The sequence below is a fragment of the Erinaceus europaeus genome, chromosome 10 (assembly GCF_950295315.1).
Source record: "Erinaceus europaeus chromosome 10, mEriEur2.1, whole genome shotgun sequence".
Taxonomy (NCBI): domain Eukaryota; kingdom Metazoa; phylum Chordata; class Mammalia; order Eulipotyphla; family Erinaceidae; genus Erinaceus; species Erinaceus europaeus.
In genome coordinates, this window is record NC_080171.1 from 3,054,233 (window position 1) to 3,073,067 (window position 18,835).

The 18,835-nt window shown below is 48.8% G+C and overlaps 1 protein-coding gene across 2 annotated transcripts in view; it reads left to right on the plus strand.

Annotated features, from left to right (window-relative positions):
• The window catches only part of ELP1 (elongator acetyltransferase complex subunit 1), a 49,228-nt gene that overhangs the window by 21,830 nt on the left and 8,563 nt on the right, over positions 1-18,835 (plus strand). For both annotated transcript variants that reach the window (XM_016185208.2, XM_060199038.1), the window contains 15 exons: positions 467-520; positions 620-725; positions 1,806-1,921; positions 3,003-3,076; positions 4,466-4,544; positions 4,659-4,738; positions 7,425-7,562; positions 7,660-7,745; positions 8,067-8,215; positions 9,854-9,977; positions 10,754-10,851; positions 11,824-12,025; positions 14,169-14,230; positions 16,967-17,029; positions 17,473-17,533. In XM_016185208.2, coding sequence (XP_016040694.1) covers positions 467-520; positions 620-725; positions 1,806-1,921; positions 3,003-3,076; positions 4,466-4,544; positions 4,659-4,738; positions 7,425-7,562; positions 7,660-7,745; positions 8,067-8,215; positions 9,854-9,977; positions 10,754-10,851; positions 11,824-12,025; positions 14,169-14,230; positions 16,967-17,029; positions 17,473-17,533 — 1,492 coding nt within the window. The remainder of the gene's footprint in view (positions 1-466; positions 521-619; positions 726-1,805; positions 1,922-3,002; positions 3,077-4,465; positions 4,545-4,658; positions 4,739-7,424; positions 7,563-7,659; positions 7,746-8,066; positions 8,216-9,853; positions 9,978-10,753; positions 10,852-11,823; positions 12,026-14,168; positions 14,231-16,966; positions 17,030-17,472; positions 17,534-18,835) is intronic.

An 18,835-nucleotide genomic window follows, 5' to 3' on the forward strand; every position in this document is an offset into this window, starting at 1 on the left:
CTTCACGGCCTGTGAAGCGACTCCCCCGCAGGTGGGGAGCCAGGGGCTCAAACGGGATCCTTATGCCGGTCCTTGCGCTTCGCACCACCTGCGCTCAACCCACTGCACTGCTGCCCGCCCCCCCGCTTGGTGATTGTTAATCAGTGACACGGTGCAACCTGCCTGCCTGGCGGTTCCCAAGATCACTGTGGACCCCTGGTAAGGTGCAGATGGGAATGATGGAAGAGTGTCCATGGGTATTGGAGCGGAGCAGAGCAGGGGAGGGCAGAAAGGTGACACGTTTGAGGTCTGCACGGAAGACAAACAAGACAAGGGCAGCTGGGGGACGGGGTGACCCCAGACCCCGTTTTGGACTGCAAGCAACGCAGGCTTCAGGCCACAGAGAGCAGCAGGTGGCGTGACAGAGAAGTCAGGTGTGGCAGGGCGGGTGGAAGTAATTTTCACCGCAGTTTTATTTGTTTTTCAGGAATGTGTCCTTGGACTGTCTGACAGGTGTCGCTTTTTCATCAATGACACCGAGGTATGAAGGGCTGGGTTAGTGTTGGGTCTTTCTCAGTGTTGGTGTCAGATGACGAAGTTAACTTTCCCCTGACCCCCCCTAAACCCCTCTTTGTTGTAGATTGCTTCAAATATCACGTCTTTCGCAGTGTACGATGAGTTTCTGTTACTGACTACCCATTCTCATACCTGCCACTGCTTTTGTCTGAGAGATGCTTCACTGAAAGGTAAGTTTTCGGTCTAAAATAGAAGATTGTCCTTCTTTTAATATCTTATTTCCTTGAACTTTTTTTTTTTATACGAGAGAGAATAAAGCAGAACATGACTGGTGTGCAGTGTCAGGGATAAAACACAAGAACGTGTACCTCCAAGCCCTGCTCCTTAACACCGTGCCACCTCCTTGTCACCCACTGAAGCCTCGATGACTTTTAAGTCTTTCATTTACTTTGACTTTATCAGAGAGTTCTTGATAGGAAAAACCTCGTAGAATTCATCTACTTAGCCTGTAATTCCAACATAGTATTTTACTTAAATCGGCCTGCACCAGTTGTCAGACTTCCAGAGACAGACATCAGCCCATCTTAAGAAGCGCATCTTAAACAGAAACATTTCAGGAAGCTCGTTACGTAACTATCAATAACCTAATGTTTTATTTTGAGTTACCAAACAGATACAAAAAGACGGTATGTTCTCATTTCTTTCTAATCTCGTTCGCACTGTGACCACGCTCCATTGTAACCCATAGGACCTCACTCCATGTGTCCCGTTTTTCCTTATTTTCCATGCACCCTTTTCACCCCTTGAGAGAGAGAGTGTGTTTGTTTCCCTTTGGTGGAGGCAGGGTCTGGGGTCACAGAGATCGCTCACTAGGTGGGGTGAGTGCCTTGCCTTGCGTGCGGCCCAAGTTCAAGTCCTGGCACCACAGGAGACAGCTGTGGCACTGAGAGAAGCCCGGTGGTGGTGTCTCTTGTCTTCCTGTCTCTCTCAGTGACAGAAGTGGGATGGGCAGTAGTAAAACCCTGCATGTGTGAGACCCCAAAGCTTCCATCTTGATCATAGATGATGCTAGGAAATAAAGAACAAAAGGAGATGATGAAGCTTCCCCCTCTTCTAGATCAGTTGGAAAGTTGCGTGTGGTGATGCAGAGAGGGGAGGTCCGTGGGTGGAGACCAGCTCTGAGAAATGCGAATGATGTTGAGGCTCAGCAGGAGAGTGACTGCTGTTTGGATGCCCTGCCATAGACCACGAGGGAAGGTGCTGGTCGGTCACGGGAGTGACTCTAAAGTCTTAGTTCCTGGTGTCCTCAGCACTGCAGGGAGGCCTGGGCAGCAGCCACGCGGCTCACGGGGAAACGCTGCGCAGAGTGGAGAGGGGCTCGCGCATTGTCACCGTGGTGCCCCAGGACACGAAGCTGATACTGCAGGTGAGTTGACCTCTTGGGCCACCGTTACCAGACAGGAGTCTTGGGCTTTCGTCATTGTTTTTTTTTTACCAGAGCACTGCTCAGCTCTGGCTTATGGCGGTGTGTGGGGGATTGAACCTGGGATTTGAGAGCCTCAGGCATGAAAGTTTCTTTGCATAACCATTCTGCTCTACCCCCACCCCTGTTTTTTATTTGTGATTAATAGTGGTTTGCAAGATGGCAAGCTTACACCGCACTCACACCCATCTCTTTTTTAAATATTTTTTCTCTTTTGTTGCCCTTGTTTTATTGTTGTTATTACTGTTGTCGTCGTTGTTGGATAGGACAGAGAGAATTGGAGAGAGATGGGGAAGACAGGGGGGGAGAGACAGACACCTGCAGACCTGGTTCACCACTTGTGAAGCGACTCCCCTGCAGGTAGGGAGCCGGGGGCTCGAACCAGGATCCTTACACTGGTCCTTGAGCTTTGTACCACCTGTGCTTAACCCACTGCACTACCTCCTGACTCCCCAGTCCACACCCATCATTAAAGCTCTGTGCCTCCACCGTCTCAAGGATGTCTTAGGTCTGTTTTGTGTTTGCTTGTTTTTTTTTTTTTCTTTAAAAGTTCATGTGTATCTATCTAGATTCCACATATGAATCTAACACTTAAAAATTTTTATTTAATATTTATTCATTGGATAGAGACAGCAAGCTGAGATTGAGGGGGAGAGATGCCTGTAATACTGCTTCACGGCTTAGGAAGTTCTTCCCTCCAGGTGGGAACTGGGGGCTTGAACCCTGATCCTTGCACATAGTGTCGTGCACCCAGCCAGGCGCATGTCACCATCTGGCCCCACTGCGATAGTTTGTACCATCCGTTTCTGTAGAGGAGTGTTAGTATAGTCATTGCCCAGTAAGACTGAAAAAGCAAGTGTCTCTTAAAAGTAAACAATAAAGATTGAGCACAGCCAGCTCCTGCTAAAATGAAGCCAATATTACAGTGTTGTGGAATTCTCTATGAAGAATCAAAGTTACCTGTCATGATTTCTTATATTTTTCTACTGACTTAAAAACAGTGCTTCAATCTCTTTATTTCTAGATGCCAAGAGGAAACTTAGAAGTTGTTCATCATCGAGCTCTGGTTTTAGCTCAGATTCGGAAGTGGCTGGACAAGTAAGTACTGTGTGCACATGACTTAGCTTGTTGTTTTGACATGTGTGAAAATAGCGCCTGTGTGTGAAGACTTGTATGTCTAAACAAAAGTATCTGAGAAGCCGTGATTACAGATGTCTTTAGTCAGGTTCTCAAAGGCTTTCTTCTTTGTACACTTTGATCTTGATGCCATTTGGTATAATAGACTTCCCCAGCAGAAATGACAAAGAATTACAATATGAAACTGGGCGTCATTATCTAAGGCACCCAGCGAAGTGTTAGATAGACTGGGAGCCCGGTGAGATTGTGTCTGTGTACACGTACAGACAGAAGGCTCAAAGCTTTCAGGAAATTAACACAAGAACCTATCACCTAAAAATATCTGGGCCTCTTTTGTGAGTGATATGGCCCATTGTTGGAATCTGTTTGGGGAAACTTTGTATTAAGATCTCTGCTCATACTTTTTTGTTTGTTTAGTTTCATACTTTTTTTTTCTTTTTTTCTCTATTGGAGAGAGGCAGAGACACACCTGCAGCCCTGCTTCATCACTTGTGAAGCTTTCTCCCTGCAGTTGGGGACCAGGGGCTTGAACCTACATCACTGCATTCTGTGTGCTTAACCAGGTGCACCACTGCTCGGCCCCCTGTTTGTACTTTATTAAAAAAGAAAGTAGGTGGGAGTCTGGTGGTGGCGCAGTAGCTTAAGCGCAGGTGGCGCAAAGCACAAGGACGGGTGTAAGGATCCCGGTTTGAGTCCCCGGCTCCCCACCTGCAGGGGAGTCGCTTCACAGGCGGTGAAGCAGGTCTGCAGGTGTCTGTCTTTCTCTCCCCCTCTGTCTTCCCCTCCTCTCTCCATTTCTCTCTGTCCTATCCAACAACAATGACATCAGTAATAACTACAACAACAACAACAACAAAAACAAGGGCAACAAAAGGGAAAGAATAAATAAATACTAAAAAAAAAAAAAAATTAAAAAAAAAAAAGAAATAAAGTAGGTCTACGTTCCGTGATGGTGTTCTGTTCTTTTCTTTCCATGTGGGGGTGTGTTCCTCAGTGTGTAGTAACCAATCTACACTTTGCAGGAGGCAGGTGAAGCTGGTACGGATTCTTTGCTTCTCTGATTTCAGACAGGACGCCAGTAGTGGTTGCTTGGCATGTGGGCTGTAACTGAATTGTAGCTGGTTTGCATTGTGTTGAAAGTGTGCTGGGAAGGTGGGGGAGGTAGCGTAGTGGTTCTATGCAGAGAAACTGTCATGCCTGAACCTACCAGGTCCCAGGTTCAATCCCCTGCATCACCATAAGCTAGAGCCGAGCAGAGCTCTGGCAAAAATAATAACAGCGACGAAAGTGTGCTGACTCTGTAGATTGTGTGAAAGAGAAACAGTTCTTCTCTGTTCTCGGTCTCTCCAGACTCATGTTCAAGGAGGCGTTTGAATGCATGAGAAAGCTGAGGATTAATCTCAACCTGCTTCATGACCACAACCCTCAGGTGACTGTCTCACCCGATGTCCCCGGTTACTCTGGACTTGAGCTGCTGCAGGCCTCAACTAACATGTCTTTCTTTTGTCTCCTCACCCCACTCCCCCGCCCCCTTTTTTGGCAGGTGTTTCTTGAAAATGTGGAAACCTTTGTAAGGCAGATAGATTCTGTGAACCATATCAACTTATTTTTCACAGAATTGAAGTAAGTATCTCCAGTAATTCACGAGTAGCATATCTGTTCCTCATATATTTCTTGATCATTATGAGATCACTTTCTTAGATGCCACACACACTGAAGTCTTGCTCTTTCCCTTTAGGAACAAGTGACTTATGTAAAACTAAGAATAGCACTGGTAGAATAGCTCAGATGGGTAGTGCTCCTGCTTGGCCACACACGTGACCTGGACTTGGATCTGGCACCCACTGGCGGGCCGGGGGAGGGGGCTTTAGTGCTGTCTGCCCTCTTTCTGTGTCTCTGCTTCTCTCTCTGAAAAGCGTCACCGGGAGCAGTGAAGCCATGGTGACAGAAAACACAAAAAGACCTGCGGCTTCAGACATGTCATTCAGAATCATTACTTGACTTGACTTTTATTTATTTTATTTCTTTAAAGATTTTATTTATTTATTAACGAGAAAGAAAGCAGAAAAGAACCTGGCATCACTCTGATACATGTGCTACCAGGGATTGAACTCAGGACCTCATGCTTGAGAGTCCAGTGCTTTATCCACTGCGCCACCTCCCAAATCACTTTTTTAGAGAAACTTTATTATTTTTTTCCCTTTTGTTTCCTTTTTGCTTTATAATTGTTGTTATTGTTGTCATTGTTGTTGGATAGGACAGAGAAATCGAGAGAGGAGGGGAAGACGGGGAGAGAAAGACAGACACCTGCAGACCTGCTTCACCACCTGTGAGGCGACTCCCCCCCTCCACCCCCCCACCCCCCCCTCACCCCCCCTCACCCCCGCAGGTGTGGAGCTGGGGCTCGAACCTGGATACTGATGCAGGTCTAAGTGCTTTCTGCCATGTGCACTTAATCCGCTGTGCCACCCACCGCCCAGCTCCCTACACTTGACTTGATTTTTAGATATACCCACAGAACTATTTTTCTTCAGAGCTTGAACGCAAAGCAATTAATTTAATTTAATTTAATTTATTAATTGAATAGAGATGAAGAGAAATTGAGAGGTAAGGGAGATCTGGAGAGAGAGAGAGAGAGACCCCTGCGTTACTGCTTCACTTGTGAAGCTCCCCCCTGCAGATGGGCACGGGCTGAAAGCAGGTGCATCGTAGCACGTGCACTCAACCAGGTGTGCCATTGCCTGGCCGCCCCCCTGTTCTGCTGGGGTCTCATACGTGCTCTTCCACTGCTCCCAGTACACCCCCACTTTCATTTTCAGAGAGAGAGTGCCGCCACGCGTCCCTGCTTCCCGAGCTCTCCTGTGTACGCCCCCTCCCATGTGGTGTCGGCCAAGCCCAAGCCTGGTGCTCGACCGGCGGTACCGTCGCTGTCACGAGGCTCTTGACCCCCTCTGGGCCATTGCTATTTTCAAACGATTCTGAGCGACTCAGGATTTCTGTAATGGAAATAGTAAATATACAGAAGGGTTGAAAGGTTGATGCAGTGAGCTTCCTGGGCCGCCGCCTGCTGAGAGACACCCCAGTGTGCCGCTTGCTCTGTTGTGCTGTGAGGCCGCTGTGCATCCTGCCCTCCAGACAAGCTCTGGGGTGCCTGTGGCGCCGGCTCGCCCCGCCGCTTACAGCTTGGCCCCGGCACCCATGTGCCAGGTCTACCTAGAGCGCGTGAGTCACGGGCACAGGCGCGGCAGCTCTACAGGACAGGCAGGCACTTGCTGTGACCCAGACTAGCGGGTGGTTGGCAGTGTTTGCTTCACCTTGGGACTTCTCCCCGTTTCAGAGATTCCCGTCAGGTTCCCTGGTCACTTCTTTTTTTAGCCGGCCTGCCTTCCTCTCTCTCCCTCTCTTTTTCTTTCCTCTGACAGGTTTTCATTGTTCTTTTGTCAACTTACTTTTTAATGCTATAGGAGAGAGAAATTGAGAGAGGGTAAGGGGAGAGAGAGAGAGAGAGAGACGCAGACCTGCGACACTGCTTCTAAAGCTCCCCCACTGCAGGTGGAGACTGGGGGCTTGAACCCAGGTCCTTGTGATGGTCACCTGAGCACTCAGCCAGGTGTGCTACCACTCAGTGCCCCCTTTTACAATTTTTCATTGTAGATTAGTTTCACCTGTTTAATAGCTTTGTAGAATTGAGAGCATCCACTATTCTTCTGTGTAAACAAAGCTTCTCTCATCACCGTATCACCTTTGAGAAAGTCATCCAAATTCACTAGTTTTATTTTTTTGTTTTTTTAGAGATTTATTTATTGAGGAGAAAGAGAGAACATCAGAGCATTACTCTGGCCCATGTCAGACCAGGAATCGAGCTGAGGGCCTCCTGCTTGAGAACCTGGCGCTTTGTCCCCCACTGCTCCCAAGCCGGCCCTGTCTGGCTCGTCCTTTGTTCTGCAAAGTTGTCCTGCAGTGTCCTTTGTTCGCGCTCTTGTTGTTGGGCTGCCAGGCTGCTCCTGCGTGACACGTGACTAAACGTCTCCAGACACTGCTGCGCAATTCTGTGGGCTTTTAATCTCCTGGATACCGGTTTACAGTATTGCAAGGCTGTCAAGGTGTAGACTCTCAGCTCGCTCAGCAGCACAGTATGGAAATGTTTTCATTTCTCACTGTTTCTTCATTTTCACCATGTTTTTATAATCAGAATATTTCCCAAAAGCCACTGCTGCCAAGCTCATCAGCACGTCTAGGTATGTGGGAGCGGCTCCTCAGTGGCCCGTGTGTGCACCTCCCAGCCTCTGACAGTCACTTCCGTCCACAGGGAGGAGGACGTCACAAAGACGATGTACGTCCCGCCGCACCCCGGTGCCGCCCGGCTCTCTTCGGGGCCTGAGGGAAGTAAAGTCGACCGCATCTGTGACGCCGTGAGAGGTGCCATGGAGGACATCGATCCTCACAAGTATGCGACATCTTCTGAGTGGCGGAAATACGCGTCCGTCCTTCCTCAGCGAGTCCATCCTCCCCTCTGATGCCGATGCTCTCTCTCACTCCCTCAGGTACTGCCTGTCGATACTCACCTCGCACGTGAAGAAAACAACCCCAGAACTGGAGACCGTGCTGCAGAAAGTCCACGAGCTTCAAGGTAAAGACTCACCTTGTGCCTGTCGCCAGCCCTGCTGTGTTCTGAGACGCCGTCCACCAGAGGCAGTCGGTCGTGTTCAACTGTTTTTACACTGACGTCGCAGATTCACAGAGACCTTTGGAAAGGTCGTCATATTCAAAGGGCTGCCTTGGTCTTTTTGTTTTGTCTTGGTTTGTTTTTGGCACTGCCCTCAAGGCTTTTCACAAGAGTGAATGAGCACCTAACTGTTGGGAGGTTTTGTCTCTTTGTCTCTTCCGTTATGCTGCTGGGTGTGTGGCTTCCCCCAGTTCTGCTCTGTTTTGTTTCCTTCTACACTGGCAGGAAATGCTGCCGCTGTTCCTGGTGCTGTGAGTGCCGAAGAGGCCCTGAAATATCTGTTGCTTCTGGTGGATGTGAATGAATTGTATGATCATTCCCTGGGGACCTATGACTTTGACCTGGTGCTCATGGTAGCTGAGAAGTCACAGAAGGTACGTGTGGCTCCTTCACCCTTATACTGGACTCTGGGGTGTTTCCCAGTGTCCGCGTGGAGGCCGGCTCTGCAGGACGTGAGCTCTTCCTCGGCTTGGGCTCTGAATGCAAGTCTGGAGCTCGCGTAGAGCTGAGAGTCTTCGAGGCCAGACTTGAAGCTTCATTCTGTGCCCTGTGTCTAGGCTGACCGCGTGTTCTGCTTATCGGTCGTAAAACAAACTCTCCTCAGTTAATAGGACAATGAGTCATATTCCACCACAATTCTTGTGATGGCTCTCTCTCCTCTCCTCACGCCCTCCCCACCCCCAGTCTCTCTCTCTCTCTTTTTCCCCCATGGAAGGCAGAGTACCACAGTTTGCTATAGTCAGACATCTAAACCTCAGTGCCCCTCTCATTTCTCTCCTTCTCTGAGCCACGCGCCTCCTGGGGGAACCCCGACACTCTGCCTCCCGCCTCCCCCACCACCTGGCGTTTACCAGCTGGATGTTTGGATGTCTTGATGTTTGCCCTACATCGCAAGCACCAACATCTCTGTCCTGTCTGTCTCTCCCTGTGGTATTCCTACGTGCGTGTATCCTGCCCTGTGAGATCACACGAAGGCCAGGAAGTCTCTAGGAGTCAAACAGTTTCCCCTGGGCATCACACGGAGTGCAGACGACCACACATAAAATCTGTTGTTAGGGCCTCCGTTTCAGGTCCAGCTTGGGATGATTTTAGCTTTAGCAGCTGGTCTTTACAACTGGAGGCTTGGGGGTCGTGAGGACATGCTGTAGTGTGACTCATTGTGTTTCTGGAAGCATGGATACGTTTGCTGAGTCTCTCTTTTTTTAACCAGAGCCCTGCTCAGCTCTGGCTTATGGTGGTATGGGGGATTGAACCTGGGACTTTAGAGCCTCAGGCAGGAGCGTCTCTTTGCATAGCCATTATGCTGTCTACCCCCGATTGATTCTCTTCCAGATTGGAACCTTGTTTTCCTTATTAGCTTCTGAAATAAGTAGCTATTGTAAGACTTCAGGGCCAGTCACTACCCTGTGAAAACTAGTGGCTGTCAGGGGAGGGGGAGGGGGAGGGACCCTTGGTTTGATAGCACAGGGACTTGGGTGGTGGGTGTGGTGAGTCGTAGACACACACACATAGATGGCAAGCTATACTTCCGGTTGTAGACCATTATTATTAAGTCAATTAAAAAATATTATTACTGGAGACCAGGCACCTTGTTGATTGCACACATTACAGTCTGCAAGGACCCGGGTTCAAGTCCCGGGTTACTGCCTGCAGGAAGGACTCTTAGTGGTGAAGCAAGTCTGCGGGTGTCTTTTTTTCTCTCTCCCTTTCTACCTCCCTCCCTTCTCAGCTTCTCTCTGCCCTGTCTAAAATAGTAATAATAGTAAATAAAGAGGAAGAAAAGGGGAAAAGTGGCTGCCAGGAGTGATTGATTTGTAATGCTGGCACAGAGCCTAGCAATAACCATAGTGGGGGGAAAATCATCATTATTCCAAATGAAAACCAGTGATATTCATATTCAAGAACTTATTTTATATATTATTAATGTAGTAATATATATAATACTATAACTTAAGTACAGTATATTTTTAGTAAATATTTTTATAAGTAGAACAAAGTCTTTTTCTTTTTAGGATCCCAAAGAGTATCTTCCATTTCTTAATATGCTTAAAAAAATGGAAACTAATTACCAACGCTTTACTATAGACAAGCACTTGAAACGATATGAAAAGGCCATTGTCCACCTCAGCAGGTGTGGTAAGTGTGAGGGCTCAGGGGTTGCTCTCTGCTTCAGAGGCAGGACCCAGACAGCTCCCAGCAGGTGGGGTGTTCATTAAAATAAGATCAGTTCTGGTTCACATGGACTTTTATTTCCGTTCTTTTTTTAATTATTATTTCTATTTATAAAATGGAAATACTGACAAGCCCATAGGATAAGAGGGGTACATTTCCACACAGTTCCCACCCCCAGAGCTCTGTATCCCACCCCCTCCCCTGAGAGCTTCCCTATTCTTTATCCCTCTGGGAGTATGGACCCAGGATCATTATGGGGAGCAGAAGGCGGGAGGTCTGGCTTCTGCGTGCTGTTCGGGCTCTCAGCCCCCCCCCCCCCACACACACACCCTGTTAATAAATCTTTGATTCAAATGCCTGGATTACCTTCTCTTTTTTTCTTTTTCCTTTTGCCTTTAGGGTTATTTCTGGGATTTAGTGCCTGCACTAGGAATCCACTGCTCCATTTTTTCAATATAGTTTGGATAGGACAGAGAGAAAGAGGGAGATAGACACTCGCAGACCTGCTTCACTGCTTGTGAAGCGACCCCCCTGCAGGTGGGGAGCCAGGGGCTCGAACCGGGATCCTTGTGCGGGTCCTGTGCCTTGTACTATGTGCGATTAACCCCAGGGTATCATTCTCTCAATGCTCTGGTGAGCAGGTCTGCAAGAGGTTCCGTGTTAACTCCACTCTGGTATCAATGGGGTCCATTGTGCCTCCAAAGTCTTACGTTTATGTTTGCATGAATTTGCTTCTGCAGGACCTGAACACTTCCCGGAATGCTTAAGCCTGATAAGAGATCAAAACCTGCACGTTGAAGCCCTGAAGTTATACCCTCCAAGCTCACCGCAGTACAAGGTATGTGGTGTGCCCTTCACCCGCTTGGCTGCAGGATCTGGTTGGAGCAGGCCCATTACACCGAGTTTGTGCCACAGTCCTTGGTCTCAGCTCTGTCTTTACGCTAATAGACCCATCCTGAACTCCCTTGGGAAAACGGCCTCGACCCTTTCCTGTTCTGAAGAGAACACGAGTTGGGTGACAGCTTCCGTCCCACCCTCCTCAGTCCAGCTTTCCTGCTACTACCCTGCATGTCTTTCTCTACATCTGGGGGTACAGGGACAAAGTTGGGTTTCTTTGTTTAAATAAACATCTGTTTAGGCCCTGGTGCCTTCTGTGCTCTGACTGGCTTTACCGTCACTCACCAGTCGGCTCATTTTCCTCAGGCCTGTTAAAAAGCTCTCCCGCTCCTGCGTGTCTATCTCCCTCAGTGATTACAGGAGGCACCTCGTCGCGACCAGATAGAGAACTTGTTATTGTGGGTTTTTTTCTTCTTCAAGTTGCTTATTTTTGCCTTTTGCATTACTATATTTTCACTGTCCAGTATAGGGTGTCTGTAGTTTTCAGTAGTTATTGGCCAAATCATTAAGTCCTCAGAACACTTTTGAATTGAAAAATAGTGGGTTGGTGGTCCGGGAGGTGGCGCAGTGGATAAAACATCAGACTCTCAAGCATGAGGTCCTGAGTTCGATCCCCAGCAGCACATGGACCAGAGTGATGTCTGGTTCTTTCTCTCTCTCCTGTCTTTCTCATTAGTAAATAAAGAAAGAAAAATACTGGGTTGTCAGGAAAGCCATGACACATTTTTTCTGTGCGAAGATGCGTCATGACTCCTCCGAGCTCCCACTCACTCAGCTCAGTGACTAACCACAGCATTTCCCTGAGTGGCTGAAAAGCATTTCAGGTCTCACGACTGAGACAGTGCCTGTGGAGACTCCAAAGGTGGCCGGCAGCCTCCTCCACCCACCCGTCCACCCTCTCCTCTTGTTGCAGGAGATCGGCATGGCTTACGGAGAGCAGCTGATGCAGGAGCGCCTTGGCGAGCAGGCAGGGCTCGTGTTTACCCGCTGTGGTGCTCACGAGAAGGCTCTTGATGCCTTCCTGGCTGCCGGCAGCTGGCAGCAAGCTCTCTGTGTGGCGTCCCAGCTACGCTTGAGCCAGGAGCAGCTTGCTAGCCTCAGCAGAACTCTTGCAGGTAAATATGGTCATTTCTTCTCTCCAACGGGGATATTTACCCCAAGCCTTTTTTTCTTTTGACAGTTTTGCAGATAAAATTAAGGACAGCATACCTTGACCAATCTCACACTCTGTGATAAAAAATCAACTTAAAATGGCTTAGGACATCTAGGTTAAACTGCTAGTGAGAGTTCCAAAGTACAGTGGCATATTTAAAAAGCAGTTCATTTTTCTCTCACGTAAATATTGACAACTTCTTCCATTTTTTTGTGGCTGGATTTTCACTCCATCTGCATCCAGGAGAAAAGACAGTCGTGTGGAAGACTCTTACCTTTAAGTTGGAAGCGATCTCAAGTTATACTATTGGGAGCCGGGCAGTCGCGCAGTGGGTTAAGCGCACATAGCGCGAAGTGTAAGGACCAGTGTAAGGATCCGGGTTCGAGCCCCTGGCTCCCCACCTGCAGGGGGCCTGCTTCACAAGCAGTGAAGCAAGTCTGTAGGTGTCTGTCTTTCTCTCCCCCTCTCTGTCTTCCCCTCCTCTCTCCATTTCTCTCTGTCCTATCCAATGACAACATCAGTAACAACAGCAGCAATAATAACAACAATAAAACAACAAGGGGAACAAAAGGGAAAATAAATATAAAAAAATAAATAAGTTACACTACCACTTTTGTCCCATTTCTTTCTCTTTCACCCAAATCCGAATTGCATGAAGACTTAGTGACCTAGAAAGACGGAGATGAGTTTGCGTGGGCAGAGTAGAGGTAATGGAGCGTGGGGTCAAAATGGCCATTTGCGGAGAAGAGGCAACCTGCCAGGCTGGGTCAGGGCCCAGGGTTGCCTCAGCCAGTGTTAGAGCTACTCGAGAGTGATGTCTTCAGACGGCAGGATTGTGAGGGGCTGCCCGGGAGAAGATAGGAGTCGAATGTGGACCTTAGTGTGTGTGAAGTCAGTTATGACTGACTGATTCTCTTTGCAGGAGTCATGAACACTGCTTTGGCCTCCAGAATAAACTGGGCCAAACTGTATTCTGCTAGATGAATGAACATATCGTTACTGTTTTGTTTGTTTTGTTAGTGTGTTTTCCGGTGCCTCGCAGTTAGCGTGAGATGGCAGAAATGAATCAGCATTCACATCGGCCTGAGTTTCTCTAGACCTCTCAACTATCACTCAACTGGGCTGAGTATGGTCTAGGGTTTCAGGAGACTGCTTGGCCCAAAGTGCTGGCCAGCTACCTCCATCTAGTGTTCGAGCACAGAGACAGCAGGCTGCTCCTGAGAGAGATGCTAGGTCAACTTTCCTTTTGTGCTTTTGTGATGATTTTTGGTTGCTAGTTTTGGCTACACGATCTTCACATCCCACACTAAGTTTATATTGTAGCCGTCATTTCGGCTGGAACTTTGTCCTGTCCTGCTTTTCTCGAAAGCCAGTCAGCAAAACATGTGGTTTGATTGACAGTAAAGACATATCAAGGGAGTCCAGCAGCCATAAGAAAACGCTGAGGTTTGCTTTACCGAGTGCTTCACAGTCTGATCCAGCGTTTATTGTGACTATTTCTCACTGTGCCATTTGGAAAACACTGAAAGCCATTTGGGGGAGTCGGGTTAAGCGCACGTGGCGCAAAGCACAAGGACCAGCATAGGGATCCCAGTTGGAGCCCCCGGCTCCCCACCTACAGGGGAGTCTCTTCACGAGCGGTGAAGCAGGTCTGCAGGTGTCTGTCTTTCTCTCCCCCTCGCTGTCGACCCCTCCTCTCTGTTACTTTCTGTCCTATCCAACAACAGTGACATCAATAACAAGAACAACCACAACAAGGGAAACAAAAATGGGAAAAAATGGCCTCCAGGAGCAGTGCAGGCACCGAGCCCCAGTGATAGCCCTGGAGGCAAAGAAGAAAACAAAACAAAAAGCCGTTGGATCTGAGTGTTCCCAGTGTAGCATTGACTCCAGTTTGTAAGCCGTTGGATCTGAGTGTTCCCAGTGTAGCGTTGACCCCAGTTTGTAAGCCGTTGGATCTGAGTGTTCTCAGTGTAGCGTTGACCCCAATTTGTAAGAGATCATTTCGGTCTGAATAGTAGCACGAAAAATGGTTTCAACTTGGGTTTTGGTAATACTCTTCTTAGCAAACCCACTGTAGTCAAATGCTCATTTTGCCTTTGCAGGAAAGCTGGTGGAACAGAGGAGACACAGTGACGCGGCCCTGGTGATGGAGCAGTACGCCCAGGTGAGCTCCCCCGCACCTCCCCAGCTGTCAGCGCACAGCCCGGGGAAGCCCTTCATCTGGTAGAATGTGGGGTTTGCAGGCTTAAAACTCCCTCTGGCAGATGCACCACAGAGTGGTTCTGGCCCTCCCCTTGTGAAACTTTCTGCATAGCGCATTTATGTATGTATGTATGTATTTTTACCAGAGCACTGCTCAGCTCTGGCTTGTGGTGTGGGGCATTGAACCCGGAGCCTTGGAGCCTCAGGCACTAGAGTCTCTGCATAACCGTTGTGCTATCCACCCCGTCTCTGTCACGTTTACAATAAATATTTTTTTCAGAAAAAAATATATAACTGGCTAGGGAAATTGCTTAATTTCTCTGGTATAACAAGGCACTTGTGTGCCTGAGGCTCCTAGTTTGGGTGGGGCTGCAGATTCTCTCTCTGTCCGACACTCTGTAATACTCTCTCCTCTGATTCTCTCTGTCTCTGATACTCTCTCTGGTACTCAAATATGAAAAGATAAAGCCTGTGGGAAAAGAGTAAACAACCTTGGGGGTCTTAAGAAACAGAGCGGGAGGAGATATGGGATGGAACCCGGTGAACTCTGGCCTCCTGGAGCAGACCCAGGGCCTCATGGGAAGGACAGCAGGGTGGACAGCTGAGAGGGGCCGCGTGCACTGTGGCGGTGAGGTGATTCTTTGGTGTGGAGAGACATATTCTGACCGCCGTCCTGGGGAGACTGTGACGCTGTGACAACAGTGCCGCATGTGAACATTTCCTCAGTAAAGTGATTTGGAGAAAAAAGGAAACGACTAAGCACTCGCCAGTTCCTGGGAATTCTAGGAACTGTGGGTAATCACGGCGATGTTCAGGGACCCTCCTTGTGTGTGGTCCGTCTTGCTGTCTTGACCTGGAAGTCCAGATGTGATGTGTCTTTAAGTGATGCTAATTCCTTAATGTACTGCACCAAAGAACTCTAGTATCGTATGTACTGGTGATCTGGCCTGGATACAAAGTACTGAATTGAATTCAGTAGTTATACCAGTTTTTAGTATTTATTTATTTGAAAGATAGGAGAGAGAGAGAGAGAGAGAGAGAGGGGAAGAACCAGACATCACTCTAGTACATGTGCTGCTGGGGATTGAACTCAGGACCTCATGCTTGAGAGTCTAGTACCTTACCACCACGCCACCTCTTGGACCACACTGGTTTATACTTGTAACTGGGTTTTAGAATTTTATTTATTTATTTATTTATTTATTTTCCCTTTTGTTGCCCTTGTTTATCGTTGTTGTTGTTATTGCTGTCATTGTTGTTGGATAGGACAGAGAGAAATGCATAGAGGAGGGGAAGACAGAAGGGCAGAGAAAGACACCTGCAGACCTGCTTCACCACCTGTGAAGCGACTCCCCTGCAGGTGGGGAGCTGGGGGCTCAAACCGGGATCCTTATGCCGATCTTTGTGCTTTGTGCCACCTGCGCTTAACCCACTGAGCTACGCCCGACTCCCAGGGTTTTAGAATTCTAAGTCTAGTCCCCCACATGGTTTCTATCTTCTTTCAAAGATTGGTTCATTTTCTAAGAGCTTCCAGCAGACATCCAGAGGGGCACTGCCTTGGTCTGCGCAGTGCGAGGGGGTTGGCCTGCCTCTGCCCTCTGCCTTCTGATGTGTCTAAGAGATGTTGTCAGAGCAGGCAGTGGCGAGCCCGGGTGAGTGCAGCACATGTTACCATGCCAGTGACATGGGTTTGAACTCTCACTTCCCACTTGCAAGGGGGACACTTCACAAGAGAAGCGATGAAGTGGGTCTGCGTGTGTCTTCTCTTTTTCCCTCCGTATTCCCCTGCCCCTCTCGATTTCTCTCTGCCCCCTTGAATAAAGTAGAAAGGAAAAGAGGGGGAAAAAGGGCCACCAGGAACAGTAGATTTGTAACACAGACACCAGGCCCCGGTGATAACTGGTGACGGTCAAAAACCAAAACCAAACCCTGGTGGCAACAGAGAAAAATGCTGTCGATGTGCAGTTCCTTCAGCTTTGCTTTTTCTTTTTCCTTTCTTTCTTTCTTTCTTTCTTTCTTTCTTTTTTTTTTTGCCTCCAGGGTTATTGCTGGGGCTCAGTGCTTGCACCATGAATCCACTGCTCCTGGAGGCCATTTTTCCCCCTTTCGTTCAGGTTCAGCTTTTCACCTGTCTACGTGGAGCGACAGCTCCCAAGTGCTTTGCGTCCTGAGCTAGAAGTCAGTCACAAGTGGCTTTTGTGACTCATCTGAATTTAGTGCATACCGTTTGTGCTTCAAATCTGCTGTTAGTTAAAATGGAATACTGTGACGCGTTATGGAGTGCCTCAGATGCTGGAGCACCATCTCCCCACCACTGGGCGCTCACAGCCAACACCACTTTCCTCTGTAGTGTTCATGTGTGTGTGTGTACAGAGATGGGCGCACACGTTAGTCACCACAGTCAAAGGCTCCGCGGTGGCAGCTAGAACGGTGCCTTGCTGTCTCCCCAGCCAGACCTGGAGAAGGGGTATCTTCACAGCTCAGGCAGGCAGGGGTGTTCAGTGCAGGCTGTGGTTATCCGAGACATGACGCTCCTTGGTCTCGCCTTTCAGCGTGTGCTCCGGGTCACGTGTGGCGCAGAGAACTGCGGCCACAGGAGAAGACGCACAGGCAGATGGCCCTGGGGGCAGGTTGCTGCGTGCTATAGTGGCAACTGACAGGCTCGCCCTACTGACTCTTGTCTTCTTTGACCTTCCAGGATTACGAGGAAGCTGTGCTCTTGCTCTTGGAAGGAGCTGCCTGGGAAGATGCCCTGAGATTGGTGAGAATACCAGCAGAGTTCTCCCAGGTCTTGCAAACAGTTTGCCTCTGGCTTTCTGTTTGTGTGTTCCCTTTAGATCTCTGTTAACAGAAGAGAAGGGTAAGGGGAGAGCTGGCATATGCAGAGCTGGCACTGGGGGCTTTCAGGTCCAATAAATACTGCCATACGCCAGCTCCAGGGCCAGAGCGAGTGGCTCTTCAGAGGATGAATGGCGTGGCAGCCATTAAGACAGGTGCTTGGTACCCCTTTGGGATTCGTCCTCTGAACTGGAAATGTTGTTGGAGTGAGGAGGATTTCCATCAGCCGTCGCCTCGGGGCTCTGCTTCTTTGGACCTCACTGCAGTCAGCCCCCTGTGGTGGTGATCCTTTTTTTTTTTTCCCCAAGCATCTGAACTCTACAGTGGCTTGGTTTCACCTGTCTAAATTACTGTTTTTCTCTCTAGGTATACAAATACAACAGGCTGGACATCATAGAAACCAATATCAAGCCTTCAGTTTTAGAAGGTGAGGATGACCTTTTGGACAGCATACCTCAGTTCAGTCATGGATGGGGAGGAGAGGGAGGTGGGACAGCGCTCCGTTTGACACTGCGTTTCTGAAATCATGCGCCAGGTGGAATCAGTGAGAAATCTTGCTGAATACATTATTTAGTCTGGGCAAGGGTCACTAAAGAGGCTGTCTAAGTGACATGTTTGGATGTTCCGGCACCTGTATGTTGGCGATGACTCGGTAAGCTTGACTGTGAACTTAGTATTAGCTGCTAGCGTTGTGTCGCTGAGAAGTGCCTTGCATTTTAACTACACCTCTGTGAACCTTTTTTCAAAATCAAAATTCAGTGAAGTCAGTAGTTGTAGAGAAGCAGATGTTAACCCTCCCTAGATCATCTTGTTGTTACCGTGAGCCTCAAAAGCAACATGAGAAAGGACATCAGCTTGACTTTCAGAAATATTTGGGGGTGAAAGTTGATTTTTAAGCCTTTTCTTTTTAGTGTGATCTTCCCCGTAAGCCATTCACGGCCTTTCTGGCACAGATGTGGGTCGTCACTCTTAGCCTGAGCGCTTTCTCCCTCCTCCATCCCAGTTACACTTTGGGGGGGTGTTTTCAGTATCACGTTGGGCTTCCGTCAGCAGCCTCCCTAGCCCCACAGCACCCCACCCGGCCTGCCCTCACTTATTAAAAAAAAAAGAACGGCCACCGGCCGGAGAGGCACATTCCCCCTGTGGGTACCGAGCCCCAGTGGTAACCCTGGCGGCAAGTGAGAAAGGAAAGGCACTTCGTCCCTGTGGGCCTGGGGTCTTTTTAGGGGGCCTTTCAGGGGCTTTCTGCACAGCCCTTTTACGTGCCAGCCTTCTCTTGGGTCAGAGAGAAAGTCTGTGTGCAGGGAACTCTGTGGCTTCAGTTGTGGAGGCTGCTTTGGTGTGGACGAAGTCTGTTTATTTACTTACTTAGTTTTCGCCTCCAGGGTTATCGCTGGGGCTCGGTGCCTGCACCATGACTCCACTGCTCCTGGAAGCCATTTTTCTTGCCCCTTTTGTTGCCCCCATTGTTGTAGCCTTGTTGTGGTTATTGTTGTTGATGTTGGTGTCGCTCGTTGTTGGATAGGACAGAGAGAAATGGAGAGAGGAGGGGAAGACAGAGAGGGGAAGAGAAAGACAGACACCTGCAGACCTGCTTCACCGCCTGTGAAGCTACTCCCCTGCAGGTGGGGAGCCGGGGGCTCGAACCAGGATCCTTACACCAATCCTTGCACTTTGCGCCACGTGCGCTTAACCCGCTGCGCTACCGCCCGACTCCCTCTGGTGTGGA